The sequence below is a fragment of the Bos grunniens genome, chromosome 11 (assembly GCF_055505025.1).
Source record: "Bos grunniens cultivar Pamir isolate PY7600 chromosome 11, Bosgru_T2T1.0, whole genome shotgun sequence".
NCBI classification, from domain to species: Eukaryota; Metazoa; Chordata; class Mammalia; order Artiodactyla; family Bovidae; genus Bos; species Bos grunniens.
Window position 1 is genome coordinate 85,935,731 of NC_141175.1, and position 16,335 is coordinate 85,952,065.

General features: G+C 34.2%; 1 protein-coding gene across 10 annotated transcripts in view; it reads left to right on the plus strand.

Moving 5' to 3' along the window:
- MAP4K3 (mitogen-activated protein kinase kinase kinase kinase 3) overlaps positions 1 to 16,335 on the plus strand; it is a 184,975-nt gene that overhangs the window by 144,574 nt on the left and 24,066 nt on the right. For 8 of the 10 annotated variants that reach the window (XR_015137172.1, XR_015137171.1, XM_086327334.1 and 5 more), the window contains 7 exons: positions 4,931 to 4,969; positions 5,214 to 5,267; positions 7,966 to 8,008; positions 9,546 to 9,705; positions 10,569 to 10,681; positions 13,579 to 13,620; positions 16,102 to 16,186. Coding sequence is in view for 6 of the 10 variants with exons in the window: in XM_086327334.1 (XP_086183460.1) it covers positions 4,931 to 4,969; positions 5,214 to 5,267; positions 7,966 to 8,008; positions 9,546 to 9,705; positions 10,569 to 10,681; positions 13,579 to 13,620; positions 16,102 to 16,186 (536 nt within the window). In the remaining 4 variants the exon portion in view is untranslated. Of the gene's footprint in view, positions 1 to 4,930; positions 4,970 to 5,213; positions 5,268 to 7,965; positions 8,009 to 9,545; positions 9,706 to 10,568; positions 10,682 to 13,578; positions 13,621 to 15,333; positions 16,187 to 16,335 lie in introns of all 10 variants that reach the window. The other 2 variants (XR_015137174.1, XR_015137173.1) reach the window with 1 other exon arrangement.

Below are 16,335 nucleotides of genomic sequence, written 5' to 3' on the forward strand. Positions count from 1 at the left end.
TAGGCTGCAGTCCATGGGGTCGCTAAGAGTCGGACACGACTGAGCGACTTCACTTTCACTTTTCACTTTCCTGCATTGGAGAAGGAAATGGCAACCCACTCCAGTGTTCTTGCTTGGAGAATCCTGGGGATGGGGAGCCTGGTGGGCTGCCGTCTATGGGGTCACACAGAGTTGGAAACGACTGAAGTGACTTAGCAGCATAGTATGTTAAGGATGAAATGGAATAATCATTGCAAAACATTTAGCACCTTTTTAGTAAAAACACATTAGTTGCCCTTATTTATGGTATTTACTCAGTAAATGTTGATTGTAAGAGTAAATGAGTATGAGTGAAAGAATGAAATTGCCTTTTGGTTTTAAAGAAATAGGTTTTTTGCTTTGTGTTTTAATATAATCAGGGTAATACTTATAGTTTTGAGCCAGTTAGGCAGTTTTGAAAAATTATAGTAACAAGCAGCTAATTCAGATATGCCATACACTTCGGTGGTGGTTTTTTATTTCTCTGTCTGTTTCTTCTGTTTATCAGTTAAATATATGATCTGTTTACAGATTGTACCATTTTTAAACTCTTCATCCAAATTTTTTAGTCATTTTAGATTGACTTTATTTAATTTAATATGTGGGGGCATCTTTTTTGATTTGTTTTATTCATTACTGTCTCAAAATTCCATAAAAGGAATTTAAGTAGGCTAGTGAATAGTGACATTATTTATTATGTTGCATCCAGTCTTGTGATTAAATCAATATCATATTTTTCTCCAACGCATTCAAGATGCAATATTTAGTATAAATGAACCTTTATGTAAATGTAGCTGTATTTCATTTTCTCTTCTATAAAGGCTGAAAAGCAAACCATGTTTTCTCCTTTTCGTTAAAACTTCATGAAGTCTGTAACTTTATTAACAAAATATCTTAACTCATCATAGGAGATTTATAAATGAATTAAAAATATATGAGCCCCTAGCCATAGAATATCTGCTTTTTCATGTTCTCTTATTTTATAGAACCTTTAATCCCAGGAAGATAATATTTTAAAAAGTGAAATGCCATATGAGTCCAATTAAATATGGTAAACTGAAAATAAAAATACATTTTAAATTCTCCTTTTAATTATTTTAAAATGCTAATATTCTCTACTGGAAAAGAAATGGCTCAGAAAATATTGTCATATGCTTAAGAAAAAGTTTTTTTCATATCTTCTAAGATCTTCTAAGATGGCTTCCCTTATAGCTCAGTTGGTAAAGACTTTGACTGCAGTGCAGGAAACCCAGGTTCGATTCCTGGGTTGGGAAGATTCCCTGAAGAAGAAAATGGCAACCCACTCCAGTAATCTTGCCTGGAGAATCCCATGGACAGAGGAGCCTGGCGGGCTACAGTCCATGGGATTGTAAGCGTCAGACACGACTTAGTGACTAACCCCTCAAGATGGTGTGAAAGCCTACTGTAGAGTTTAGAAGACATTATGTTTCATTTGATGAAAATACAGCAGTGCTTCTGAAATTTTTAGTCTCAGGATCCCTCTACCGTCTTAAAAATTATTAATGACTTCAATGAGCTTTTGTATATATGGGTTACAAAGATAAATATTTGTAGTACTGAAAGCTTCAAAATATTTTTTTATTTCAAATAGTAATGTACTCATTCCGTGTTATCATTAAAAACGTTTTTTTGTGTGTATTAAAAAATTCCTCATCTTTAAGAATGAGGTGAAATGCCAACTCTTAATGGTACCTTCTTTGTAATACCAATTGATTCTTTTCATGAGACTTAAAAGCAGCTTATATATGGCAGTATAATACAGCAAACATTTTGTTGAGGCCCACAAACAACATTGTTTTATGAAGAATAGCTGTTTTTTTCTGAAGCAGAATAATATTAGGAAAAAAGGTGGCATTGTTTTATATTTTTTGCAGAAATCCTTACTATCTGGCTTGATAGAACAGAGCTGGATTCTCACATCTGTTACTAATCTATTTTTATATACATCTCATGAAAACATGAAAAGAGCATGTGTTAGTGGTTCAGTCGTGTCCAGCTCTTTGGAACCCCATGGACTGTAGTCTGCCAGGCTCCTCTGTCCATGGAATTCTCCAGGCAGGAATACTGGAGTGGGTAGCCATGCCCTTCTCCAGGTGATCTTCCTGACCCAGGGATCGAACGCAGGTCTCCCACATTGCAAGCAGTCTCTTTACCATCTGAGCCACCAAGGGAAGCCCTTCACATCTCATAGTCTCCAGAAAACTCTCTTGAGTTTCATTCTCAATGAAAGAATAAAAGAGAGAAAGAAAAAGAGTGAATGAGTTTGTATTTTTTTAAAGTGCTTTAGATTATGAAAATAGTTTTACCTTGCAAACCTCTTACAGGAGCCTAAAGGACCTCCAGGATTCCCAGACCATACCTTGAGAATTGCTAATTTAGAGTAGTGTTACTTAAGAGATGGGTATACCAGACCACCTGACCTGCCTTTTGAGAAACCTATATGCAGGTCAGAAAGCAACAGTTAGAACTGGACATGGAACAACAGACTGGTTCCAAATAGGAAAAGAAGTATGTCAAGGCTGTATATTGTCACCCTGCTTATTTAACTTATATACAGAGTACATCATGAGAAACGCTGGGCTGGAGGAAGCCCAAGTGGAATCAAGTTGCTGGGAGAAATATCAATAACCTCAGATATGGGGATGACACCACCCTTATGGCAGAAAGTGAAGAAGAACTAAAGAGCCTATTGATGAAAGTGAAAGAGGAGAGTGAAAAAGTTGGTTTAAAGCTCAACATTCAGAAAACTAAGATCATGACATCCGGTCCCATCACTTCATGGCAAATAGATGGGGAAACAGTGGAAACAGTGGCTGACTTTATTTTTCTGGGCTCCAAAATCACTGCACATGGTGATTGCAGCCATGAGATTAGAAGACGCTTGCTCCTTGGAAGGAAAGTTATGACCAACCTAGACAGCATATTCAAAAGCAGAGACATTACTTTGCCAACAAAGGTCCGTCTAGTCAAGGCTATGGTTTTTCCAGTGGTCATGTGAGAGTTGAACTATAAAGAAAGCTGAGTGCCAAATAATTGATGCTTTTGAACTGTGGTGTTGGAGAAGACTCTTGAGAGTCCCTTGGACTGCAAGGAGATCCAACCAGTCCATCCTAAAGGAGATGAGTCCTGGGTGTTCATTGGAAGGACTGATGTTGAAGCTGAAATTCTAATACTTTGGCCACCTGATGTGAAGAGCTGACTCATTTGAAAAGACCCTGATGCTGGGAAAGATTGTGGGCAGGAGGAGAAGGGGACAACAGAGGATGAGGTGGCTGGATGGCATCACCAACTCGATGGACATGGGTTTGGGTGGACTCCAGGAGTTGGTGATGAACAGGGAGGCCTGGTGTGCTGTGGTTCATAGGATCGCAAAGAGTAGGACATGACTGAGCGACTGAACTGAACTGAATTTAATTGATAATAATAATTTTTTAAACCCCACTGACTGAATACTTACTGTACTCTAAATTACTATTCAAAGCATTTTACCTATATTAATTAATTGTATTTTCAGATAGACATTTTGATCTAGATACTATTGTAATTCCCACTTTACAGATATGGAAACTGAAGCTTAGGGAAATCATAGAAACTGATTGAAGGCCGCATCACTTACAGTGGAGAGGCTGCTTCACAGCTTGAAATCATTTTGCTATACTGCCTCCTGGTCTCTTAGGTCTCTTTTAGACCTAGTCCTTGAAGAGCTTTGTGAATAGATAATACATTTGACCAAAGTCCCTCAATTTTTTACATGCAAAATAAGGTTTGCAATTAGTTTATGGTTTTCCTATATCATTTACAACTCCAGACTTAAAATTTTGTCATTTTAAAAGACTTAAATTGTTATTTAACTATCCTAATTAAAACATTTGATGGCTAAAATCTATTCTGTTAATTGTTTATACCAGCTAACCATACCTTTCATTTTTCTCTGGTTTTATGCTTTGATAATTCTGAGGGTAGTTTTTTCAACTTTATATAATAGGAAAGGGAAATGATTAGAAGGTACTACCTTACAACTTTTGAGGAGAGTAAATTTTCTGCTGAATCACTTTTACCACAGTAACCTATTAGTAACCGTATTTCTATCTCATTAGCTTTAAGAAGGCTCTTGAGTTTTTATGCTTAAAGAATATAATACAGGAGGTATGCTGCATGAATGGGCAGGGAAAAGAAGTAAGGGACCTTCAGGAATGCTGTGAATTCTCTCTTACATTCCTGAATACCAAAGTTTTGTAAATTGCTCCTAATGGTAAAACCCTCACACCTGGTCTGATACAGGCTTAGTCTCCCAAAAGTGTAAATGTGTTTGCCAGTACACCACTGGAGAACAGATCCTTCAGGTAAGTGAGTGTCTTCTGTGGAAGCAAAGTGCTACTACATTCATGTATTCACATCACATGCATGCGTGCTTTTGCAGAGATCCAACCTGTTGAGTTTCATTTCGGAGGATTGCCTGAGAGCATGATGTTTTTTAAAGTGTGTCACCTTTCTTAAGAAAAAGAAAATATAATTTCAGGTGTCAGGTAAAATAGTCCAGGTAAAAATGTAAATCCTGGAAACCCTTGAGTGTGACCCTGCAATTATTGCTTTGTCAGCTCTATTGTGACCTTTCATGGTGGGTTGTCCTTTGTTTGAATTGATATTTTTCCAGTAAACGCTAGAATTTATTTTGTTCATTTAAAATACATGTATAAAGACATGAGCAGCAGAAAATAGATGTTAAATGATGTTTTATGGTATAGAGATGATCATTGTAGCAAGTTTTTAGTGAGTAATAAAAGTATTTTATTTGAAAATTTTATATATAAGGTTAATGTGATAAAAAAAATTGTACTTGATATTTCTTTGCTTTATTCACATTATTTTTAATTTTTACTTTTCTCCTAAGGAGTCTTCTGAAGTCTGTTGAAGAAGAATTACATCAGCGGTAACTTTAATTTTTAATTAAGTTTATAATATTTTATGTTACAGATGAGTCAAGTCCATTTGCCCCCTTCTCTGTCATATAGCCTAAGAGTGTTTTGTTGTTGTTTTAATATTCTGAATCCTAAAAAGATACAGAAATAAAATTCTGTCCTGTGTTAGCTCTTCTTGCATTGTCTAAAATTTCTTCTTAAGCTTTTTGGTAAAGTCCATTTAGTAACAGTGAAATTACCCTTTTTCATCCGTAGAGGGCACGTGGCACATTTAGAAGATGATGAAGGAGAAGATGATGAATCTAAAAAGTAAGTTCTGTTTCCCTTTTTAGTAAAAGAAAGAGTGTCATTTAGCCTGATTGAGTAAATCTGACGGCTTAATAGTGAAGTAATTTTACTGTCTTTTATCACGTAGTATCATGGGTTGAACCAGAGTTTCTTTCCTTTTCTCTGTTCTAGTTGTATTAGTTCGGGCATCCTTAACAAATACCATAGACTGGGATTTATTTCTCATGGTTTTGGAGGCTGGGCTGCTGGTCAGTTTACCTCCTGGTGAGAGCTCTCCTCCAGGCTGGAGACGGCTACCATCTCAGTACATCCTTAGACTTCCCTCAGTGTGTGCGTGCAGACAGAGAAATCTCTCTTCCTCTTTTATAAGGCCACCAGTCCTATTGGATTAGGGCCTCATTCTTATGACTGCAGTTAAATGAGCTTTATTACCTCCCAAAAGCACTGTCCCCAAATATAATCAGTCACATTGGAGTTAGGACTTTAACATATAAATTTTGAGGAGACACAGTTCAGTCCAAAAAGTCTTATTAACTCCTTCCAGCATCAACTCTAAAGTCCAAGACTCATCTAAATATCATCTAAGTCAATCTGATTTCGATCTCATGATCCCTAGATCACCTTTAGGATTTATTTTTTCCTTTTTTTGAAGAAGCATACATGTTTGGAAAGCTCTGTCATCCCGTCCACAGCCTCCCTTCATTTTGTCTTGTCCATCTTCTGTTCAAGCTGCCAGTGTTTGTTCTGGTACAATCCCATGAATTCTTTTTTTCTCTGAGTGATAGTTCAGGCATAAATGTAGTATTCTCTCCAGTACATGCTTTCTGATGCCATCCATTTCTGAGCTAATACGGATAGGCTGAGAATTTTTCAGATTTCAAGTTCTGGCTCCTTTTTGCTTAGTAATTCCTTCTTCAGTTCATCTCTCTTCTCTTATTTCACTAGAAGCAATCAGAAAGAACCAAGCCACTCCTTCAGCAGTTTGCTTCGAAATCTCCTCAGCTAACTTATCCAGTTTCATCCCTTGCAGATTTTCCTTCCACAGAACACTAGAACAACACAATTCAGCCAAGTTCTCTGCCACTTTTTATGAAGGATTACCTTTCCTCCATTTCCCAGTAACTGCATTTCCATTTTGAAACCTCACCAGAATAGCCTTTAATGTTCACATTTCTACCAACATTCTGTTAATGCCTATTTGTGTGTTCTCTGAGAAGATGGAAGCTTTCTCACCAGCTCTGCTGTTTTCTCACTGACCTCTCACTCTTAGCGTCCATATTTAACTCTTACAGTCTTCGCTTATTACTCAGTCCCAAAACTGTTTCCACATTTTTAGGTATTTGTTACAGTAGCACCCCACTTCTTGGTACCAAAATATGTTTTAGCTCAGGCTGCCGTAACGAAATATCATAGACTGAGTGGCTTGAGCAACAGAGATTGGTCACAGTTCTGGAGGCTGGGATGTTCAAGATAAGGTACCTGCAGATTCAGTTCCCAGTGAAGCCCTCTTCTTGGCTTGTAGACAGTGGCCTTCTTGCTTTGTCCTCACACAGCCTTTTTGCAGTCTGTGCACACACACACACACAGAAGGAGATCTCTTCCTCATCTGACAAAGCCACTAATCCTATTGGATCAGCTCCCTACCCATATGACTTCATTTAACCTCAGTTACCCCCTAGAAGCCCAAACACAAGCACATTGGGGGTTAGAGTTTCAACCTACGAATTTTCAGTGGACACAGTTCAGTCCATAGCAGGAGTTGATTAAAAAAAATAATAACTGAAAAATGTTTACAGAGACAGTAGACATATCTTGTGGTTTAATGTTATAAATTAGTAATTGGTAGCTGCTAGAATTATTACTGTAACTACAAAGAGTCTTACTATATGGTTGATTAAATTTCATCTGATATGTTTCAAGTAAGCAAATCCTTTGGGTACAATTTTTTTTTCTTTTTTTACAACTGTATTTTTAAGGGGAGAATATTTTTCCCTTCCATATTTATTGATGTTAGTTCTTTGAGAGTGGAGAGGGAGTTTGTTTTTGTTTTTTTAAAGAGGGATGCAGTTTCCTGATAGAGTGACAAAAACACCTGAGAAGCCATTGGAACATTGATTTTCTTTCCTACCTCACCACTATGCAACCTTGGGCTGGGTCACTTAACCTCTCTGGGCCTCAGTCTCCTTAGCTGAGAATGTATGCTCAATAATCTTTTAATTTTAGTTCAGTCCTGAGTTGTAATGAATCTCAGTTTCAATCAAGTAAATTCTGCCATTAGTTTCATAGAGCATGTAAATGAAAAAAGCATGAAGCTTTTGATGAGCTTCATCAGAGATATTTCCTAATAGTAGATACAAATGAAGCTTATATCTTGATATATTTTTATATCATTTTACTGTCTTTCCTTAAACCAATTGATGCTTGTGTTTTTATATTAATTACCTTTTGATTGATATAAATTGGAATTATAGCTATCTTTTCCAGTTTTAATTACTAAATATTATTTGGAAACAAGAAAGCATATAAACTCAGTTATTTCTCAATAATACTTCATTCAGCATAATGTGATTATTTCACAGAATATTTTGGAAAACACTAATCTTAGAAAAAGAAACCTGTATATATAAATCATCTATATTTTTGAAAAATGAATCATATTTTAATAATGATTTATTTGTAAAATGAAGAGTTCTGATTCTAAGTGTTTATGTTTTTATAGTTCAACCATGAAAGCCAAAGTTCCACCTCCTTTGCCACCAAAGGTAAAAAGATTTCTTTTTCAGTGTGAATTGTGTATGTGTATCTTATTGTTTTGCCACTTTAATACTGTATTAGTATTTACTCTGTAGCTTATTTTCACTTGGGATTCACAAAGAAAAATCTTGAAGTTACTAATCATGATATAAGTAGATGATTGTAGTTGTTTTTGTCTTTTTTTTCCAATTTATTTTCCAATTTATTATTTGATGTTAATTCTAAGTAATAAGTTCTAGAAATTCATAAATAAAAATGATTATTTCACTTGGGTTAGAAAACTCATGTATTGAATAAGATTTTCTCTCTAAATCTATAATCTACAAGTAACTGATTTCCTGAGAATGGGTAAAAAAGATAGTGACTTACCATTACAGATATTTAATTTTCAGAAGATACTTTTAAATAAAAAATACAAAATAGGACAGTAATTTGAAAATAAAATTTTAGCAACAAAATCTTTTTGTCAAACAAAACAAAGCATCATTAGAAAACTCCCTGGTGATCCTACGGCTAGGACTTGGCACATTCCTTGCAAAGGCCCAGATTCAATCCCTGGTGAGGGAACTAAGGTCCCACAAGCTGTGTGGCATGACCAAAAAAAAAAGGAATCATAAATAATAATCCCAACTGATAGATATTTTATAAGTAAAATAAGTTGATAGATATGGTAATTTAAGTTTATAAGTTCATATGCATAGCAAATTTTAACTATAAAATGAACTGTTTATAAAATGGGTTGTTATTAGGTTTGAAATCAGGAGTTGTAAATGAGAATTGGAGTCCAACCAGTCTAGATATCCAATGTACTACTATATTTTGTTTTCATTTTATACTTTTAAAAAAATCATGATGCACACACATAAGTAATATTGTTCTTTTTTGTTTAGTTTTATAGTTAGAAATATAGAGATCTGATTTTCAAAGAGATAAATACAGCTCAGTCTCCCTAATAAGGGACACATTATAAAAATTTATAAATTCTGCAAACCTTTGGCTGACTGGAGGGTTTTCCATTGTCTACACAGAAAGTCTCTCAGGTATCCTATATTGCTGAGTTTGTGTTCTCTGATTTAATAAAATTTTAATCAGCATCTTCTGTTGAGCGTCTGGAAGATTAAGCATTAGCATTAAAGACTTAAAGTCATCTGGAAGAGACAGTTTAGAGATTAGCCTTGAAAGGAATTGAACTTTGATTAGCCTGCATGTTTAAAATAAAAAGAGACTCATTTAAATTGGAGATCATAAAGACCAGAATATTTTTATTTGGCAGATTTAAGTAGGTAGGCTTGTGAGGAATTAATAGAAAGAGTACAACAAGGTCTTTTTTCTTGAGAAAACATTTTTGTGTACATTTTTAGGATATATATTAAGATTATCTGAATCAGATAGTTGAATATGCTTGAAACTCAATTATTAAACACAGTTTGAAAGCCTGTGATATATAATAATATTTACTTCAGGGAAGATACTTAATATTTTTCATGTTTAATGAAACATGAGCGATTTCTTGTTTAGTCATTGGTCTTTTCTGTATTTTTTCAGCCTAAGTCCATATTCATACCACAGGAAACTCATTCTACTGAGGATGATAATCAAGGAACAATCAAGAGGTGTCCCACATCAGAGAGCCCAGCAAAGCCATCCCAAGTACCACCTAGGCCACCACCTCCCAGGTTACCGCCTCAGAAGCCTGTGGCTTTAGGTAATGAGGAAGAGGGGGTGAAATGAGAGTGTTGCCAGGTTTTCGTAATGTGTGGAGAAAAGTAGAAGGACTCCTTCTTTTAAAAGATGATTTGAAATTCCTTTGAGGAGAAGAGAAGGAAGCAGTGGCTCTAGAGAGATGAAGTTTGCTTTTTGTCTCATAGTTTGAAGTGTTTTTATGATAGGATTACCTGTGACCCAGGCTGAGATATTTTGTCCCTTGCTTCTCATTTCATGTCTAGCCTTCCCTCTTTTGGAGAATTGTTTGTTCCCAATTTGTCATTTATCTATAGAGTGTGGCCAACAAAAGAAATTAAACTGAACAAACAAGGAAAATGTGTTTTGGTCCTAGGCTACTTCATTTTGAGAAAAAGGAGAGGATGCCTTGTCAAACTCGTTTGTTTTATTTCGTTTAATCATTTTTAGAAAAATTATTGTCTGTATTTGCTAGGTATTTGCCTCCAAATTAATCCTCAAAGGTGCTGTTTTAATACTGTGAAGTGTCTTATGTTTATGCAAAAGAAGCAATTAAAAAAAAGAGTAGTAATGCTCCTTGGATAACAAACTATAAATTGCCCCTTTCCTGAAAGTAGTTATGTATTCAGTACTTTTTTCTTTTTAGCACAAATATATGTACTTAGATACAACCTGAATTTTAATTTACCTATATGAAAAAAATAGAGATAAAACTAGAACATCTATATGGTTGTTACACTACTAAATATTCTGATTGGGTAATCCCAAATGAAGGCTGAAACTGCCTCAGAGATAATATATTTTTTTCCTACTTGATAATTTTCTGAATGAAAACTTTCATGGAAATTAATCCTTTTTTTTAATATATTTAAACATATCTTATTGAAGGAAATGGGGTGAACTCCTTCCAGCTAAATGGTGAACGAGATGGTTCATTATATCAACAGCAGAATGAATATAGAGGCACTAACCTTTCAAGGAAAGAAAAGAAAGATGTACCAGTAGGTATTTATGTTCATAAGCTCTACTTGTATTTGTTTCCTTTTTGACTATTAAATTAGTTTTGCAATTTTAATTAATGAAACAATAGCAATTATATATTTTATAATTAGTATATTTATATTTTATTATGTTAATAATAGGTTGTTTAAATCTTGAAAAAAAATGACTTTGCAGTGGTAAACATGAATGAAGGCTTTCTACTCTTCAAATTATTTAGGCCAATTGGTTATATTGCATATTATAAAATGTGGGCTTCTACATATGGGTAAACACTTAATATTTTTGTGATTGTTGAGAAATATTATTCTCATTGAAGAAAATGATTCTTATACACTCCTTTTATCGTCTCAAGAACTTATGGAAGGAAAGCCATACCTTCTACCTTAGGACAAATTTCTGTCACATAATTTGTGATGTTACTACTTTTACCAAAGAAAATAGCGAACAAGGAAGAAAAATTAAGGTTATTTCTAGTAGATATAAGATACCACTTCAGGAAAGATGAAGTTAGCCTTAACAACTGTTCCTATTAGAAAAATTAGATAAAACACTATGACATAACTACCAGAACATCAATAGAATTTATCAAGGAGATTAAGAATTTGTAAAGAATTTACACTTAATCATCAGAAGACATTCTATGATGTCCATCATCATAGAGCTTAACAACAAAAAAATCCTTAAAATTCCCAATTCAGCAGATGTCAACAGATCGTAAGTCAGTATTTTGGGGGAATTTTTTGTGTATACTAGTTTTTTTATTGTTCTAGAAATTCATAGACCATTTAATATGTTTATGTGCATATAGCTATAATAACTTTGTACACTAAACACATTGCTAGAGGTTTTTGTACTGTATCTGTTATTTTATAAGATTTCACTATAGAATGTGACATACCATTTTTATGATTCATTTAAAGCATTTGACTGGCGTTATGCATTGTAATTTGTGAAACTTAGGACATTTTTAACAAAAGTGAAATGTCTTTTAGAAATCATAGGGTTTATGTAGTCTCTCCAACTGAGAAGTGCCATTTTCATTTCATCAGCTTAAATTTTAGCAATCCTTCTAATGTAGTAGTTTAAAAATTCAGCTTAATGACTGTAACAGTATAATAACCTTTGAGAAATGAGTACTTTTTAAAATTTATGTATTTTAAATTCACTTTTTCTATCACCTTATTAGGATAAGGAACTAGTAGTTAAACTAACAGTCTCAGTAATTCTAAAATAAGTGTGTCATGACTGTATCATAGGATAAATAGTATCCATGGTATATTGCAATGTGATTACAGTTCGTGCAGCTTCTTGAAATTACTTACAACCACTTCTGTCAGTACTTAAATTAAATCCGACAGTTATAACATTTAGAGCTCCCTAATTAAAAATGTTTTGCTAAAATAGATGATATATGATAATTTAGGGACATCTATATAAAATTATGTACATAAATTATTTGCAGAATGAAAAAAAATGATCAGAAATTGATGGCAGTATGTACATCCTCATAAACATATCTCCAAAGTAAAATTTCATAGTCTTAATTTTAGAAATGTCTAAAAGTTACTCATATAAATAGTACTATATAGAATATTTCATTTGTTTCATGTATATGAAATCAGTTAATAGTAGCTTTAAATTTTTATCTCATTTAAATAATTCTGATTTATATTAAACTGAGAAAAATTTATAATGTCATGCCTTAAAATGCTGTTATTAAGATTAAAAGAAACTAGACTATCAGAAGCTTATGTTTAAATTATAATCTCTCCCAAGGAGATTCTTTCTCCGGGGATAAATCATAAAATTGAAAATGATTTATTCTCCAGGGGTAAATCATACACCCCAGGAATGTAGCCCCTTGGCAAAATATCTGGAACTCTTGAGGATGTTGTCACAGATGAGTGATGTGATTGTTTTTGCTCTCCTTACATTATCATTATACTCTGACCAATGATTTATGCATTTGAGCCCATCAGAGTTTAAAACTTCAGTGGACAAAGCACTTGGTAAATGAGGTTAAAAATCTACAGACTAGGAGAAAACATTTGTAATATATAGCAGTAAAGTATTTAAGTCTAATTTATATAAACAGCTCCAAAAAATAAATAACTCAGTTTAAAAAAAAAAAAGCAAGGCAGGGAGGGGAGAATTCACAGAAGAGGAAATACAATTAGCCAGTAAACATTTCTTTAAAAAGGTTCTCAACCTTCCTAGCTGTCAGAGGCATGCAAGTTAATGAGAAACAAAGGGGAAAATTTTTTTAGTCCTGTAAAAACTGTTATCAGTTTGATAACATTGTCTGTGAGACTGTGAAGAACCAAGACTCATACATTGCTGATGGGAGTGATACAAAATGGGCACTTGGAAAGGCAGTTTAGCAGTGAGTATCCACTAAAATGCAAAAGCTACAGACCCCGTGTTCCAGTGTTTTCACTTCTCACAGCATATTCTTTAAAAAAACCATTCACACATTGTGTAGTAAAGGATACGCGAGGATGATGATTTCCACATTGCTGTTGTAGTAAAAAATAGAAAATAATCTACACATCCAACAACAGGAAGTAGCTAAAGTTTGTTATATTCATACTGTGCTGCAGTTAAAGCCAATGGCAAACAGGTCTGGAAGGATATACAAATACCTGAGTATTTTGTAATGTAATATAATTGCCTAGAGAAAGATTTGGAAGGGTACACAATAAACCATGTGGAGGGGGCAGGTTCTAGGACTAAGTGGACTGTGAAAGGATATAGGGATCTTCAATATTACCTATAATGTTTTGTTTGACAAAGAAATGTATTCATGTATTTTATTGGGACAACACATGAGTTTGAAATAATAGTGTTGATATACCAAACAAAAAGAAGTATAATCATGCATCTGTTCTTTTTCTAGAAGCCTATTAGTAATGGCCTACCCCCAACACCTAAAGTGCATGTAAGTATAAATATCAAATAGGCTAAGTTTTCAAACTCAATACAATGACATATAATTTCTTGAGTACGTGCCTTTGGTTGGATTTTTTTGCCTCTTTGAAAGAACCCCCATTATATTGAAAAAAATCTTAGAAGTTGCTAATTTAAATACTAATTGGTTATATTTGAAAAGTATAGCTTTTCAAAAGAATTATGATATATCATACATTTTATAACTTCTTTATTTGAAAATTACTAATGTTCTGTACATATTTTTGAAGGAATGTGAAAAACGCAGAGTTACCAAAAACAGAATTTTAGAACTAAAAGGAGCATTGAAGGAGCATCTGGCCCTAACTTTATTTTGTCCATGGGTAAAACTGAGACCCTTTGGATCCAGTTTGGGTCCAGAATCCTGTTTGCTTAAAAACATGGAGAACTCATGGCTCCTGACTCCTTTTCTCTCTTCAGTCCCCAAGTCTGGGGAAGGAGCATTCAGCTCCTTTGGAAGCTGACCCAGTGGGAGCATGGGGTCACAGAGTTGGACACGACTGAGTGACTATCACTCATTCACTCAAAACTGAGACCCAAATACTAGTCACCAAAATCACAAACCTCCACCCAGCTCTAACCAGAACTAAAACTAGACCTTAGATGTCTGTATTATAGTCCTTGTCATTTTTTATATCTATATCTATATATATATATATATACCATGCTGTCTTTTTTAGGATTGAAATTATATTGTGCTCAGTCGTGTCAGACTCTTTGCAACCCCATGGACTGTAGCCCGCCAGGCTCCTCTGTCCATGGAATTCTCCAGGCAAGAATACTGGAGTGGGTTACCATTTCCTTCTCCAGGGGATTTTCCCAACCCAGGGATCAAACCCATGGCTCCTGCATTGGCAGGTGGATTCTTTATCACTGAGCCACCAGGGAACCCCTTAAAATTATATTAACTCAGTTTAATTTTAGTTAAATATGGATAGAACTACATTTTGCTGATCTCAGTCTATAGCCTGAAACTTCATATAACACTAGTTTAGAAAGGGTCCATAGTTTTTCTAGTTTGTAACCTCTCAAGTCTACTTTTTAGCCCTTTTACTTTTCAACTCTACTATTAGTATAAAAATCTGACTAATTATACCTCATCTTACAAAAAGAAGTTAAAGTGTAAAGGGCTTCCAAGTCTAGGAGATAACATATGTACGAAGGGGGTGAAATTTATTGTTGGCCTACAGGATGAAACTCCTTTATCGGGTATGCAGTTGACAGGGAAGAACTAATAACTGTGGGTCAACTGTAGAAGTTAGCTTTAAGTTGGGACTGGTTTGATTGTTTTGTACCTCATTCTGTCATTTAGATTTTTAGGAGTTTCGCAGTACCTTAACATAGGAATTTGAGGTACCTATCTTAAAGGACAATTATCAGGATTAGTTAAGTGATAGAATTTCTGCCCTACACCATAGGGACGTGTCTTATTGGTCTTCTGCCATGCACTGGTATTGCCAGGCTGTTGTTCTTATTGGAGAACTAAAATATTAAAAATACTGGTTGCTCGGTTTCTATACATAAAAAGGAAATTTTAAGATCAAATATTTCGATTATTTTGTGTTAATAATTTTAATCCACTGTAGTCAACAATAATCACTCATTGTATTGTCTCTGTGTTTGTGAAGAAAATATTTCTGCTGTAAAATGATGCACAGTAGAATTCCCTGGTGGTCCATTGTAGGACAAGGTGCTTTCACCGCCGTGGGCCTAGGTTTGATCCCTGGTTGGGAAACTAAGATCTCACAAGCTCTGTGGCATGGCCAGAAGAAAAAAGAAATGACCACAGTGCCGTTCTTCTGATCAAATGCTTCTGTATCCTTTTTCCCCTCCAAGTTGTTTATTCTAACCAGAACAGTCATTTCAAAATTAACATCTTACTCTTTGAAGATCAAAAAACATTCAAATGAGTGATATTATATTTCATTATAAGATATTTATTATCTGAAAAGTTTGTAAATGAGCTTGATAAATAATTATTAACATCAAAGAATAAAGCTTTTTGTTGACTTCCTCCAAGGAGAATAATCAGATCGCTCAATTTTTTTTTTTTGTAAAGTGCATCTCTCTGTTTTGAAATTAAAGTACATATATGAGTTTCAAATCAACTGTACCTCTTCCACTTTGTAATATGAAATTCAGTGATTAATACTAGTTTTAGGCTTATGAAACCAAGTAAGAAAATTTTCACCTTTGTAGAGAGATTATGGTTTTCCTTATCAGAGAATATTGTATTAGTCTTAATGTGGGATATGTAAGTAATACTTCTATAAGCAAATTATTGTGCAGAATTAATTGCTATTACTGCTTTATTTGAGAAGATAGGAAGAATAAAGTGACTTTTAAGTAAAATCATATCTAACAGTCCTTGTGCCTGGAACCTCCTTGATATCACTGTAAGGCAAATGAGTAAGACTTGATAGATTCATTTAATTATTTTTTGTTTTTCCAGATGGGTGCCTGTTTTTCAAAGGTTTTTAATGGATGTCCCTTGAAAATTCACTGTGCAACATCATGGATAAATCCAGACACAAGAGGTAGTACTATATGTTTTTATCTGTTTTTATCTTTCTGATTGCTTGGTGTTTTCATGAGGCTAGAACAGCACTCAGTTTTAATCACTTTATGCATATCTTTCTGAAAAATAAATTTATTATAATTAAAAAAACATTCAAAGTAAATATGT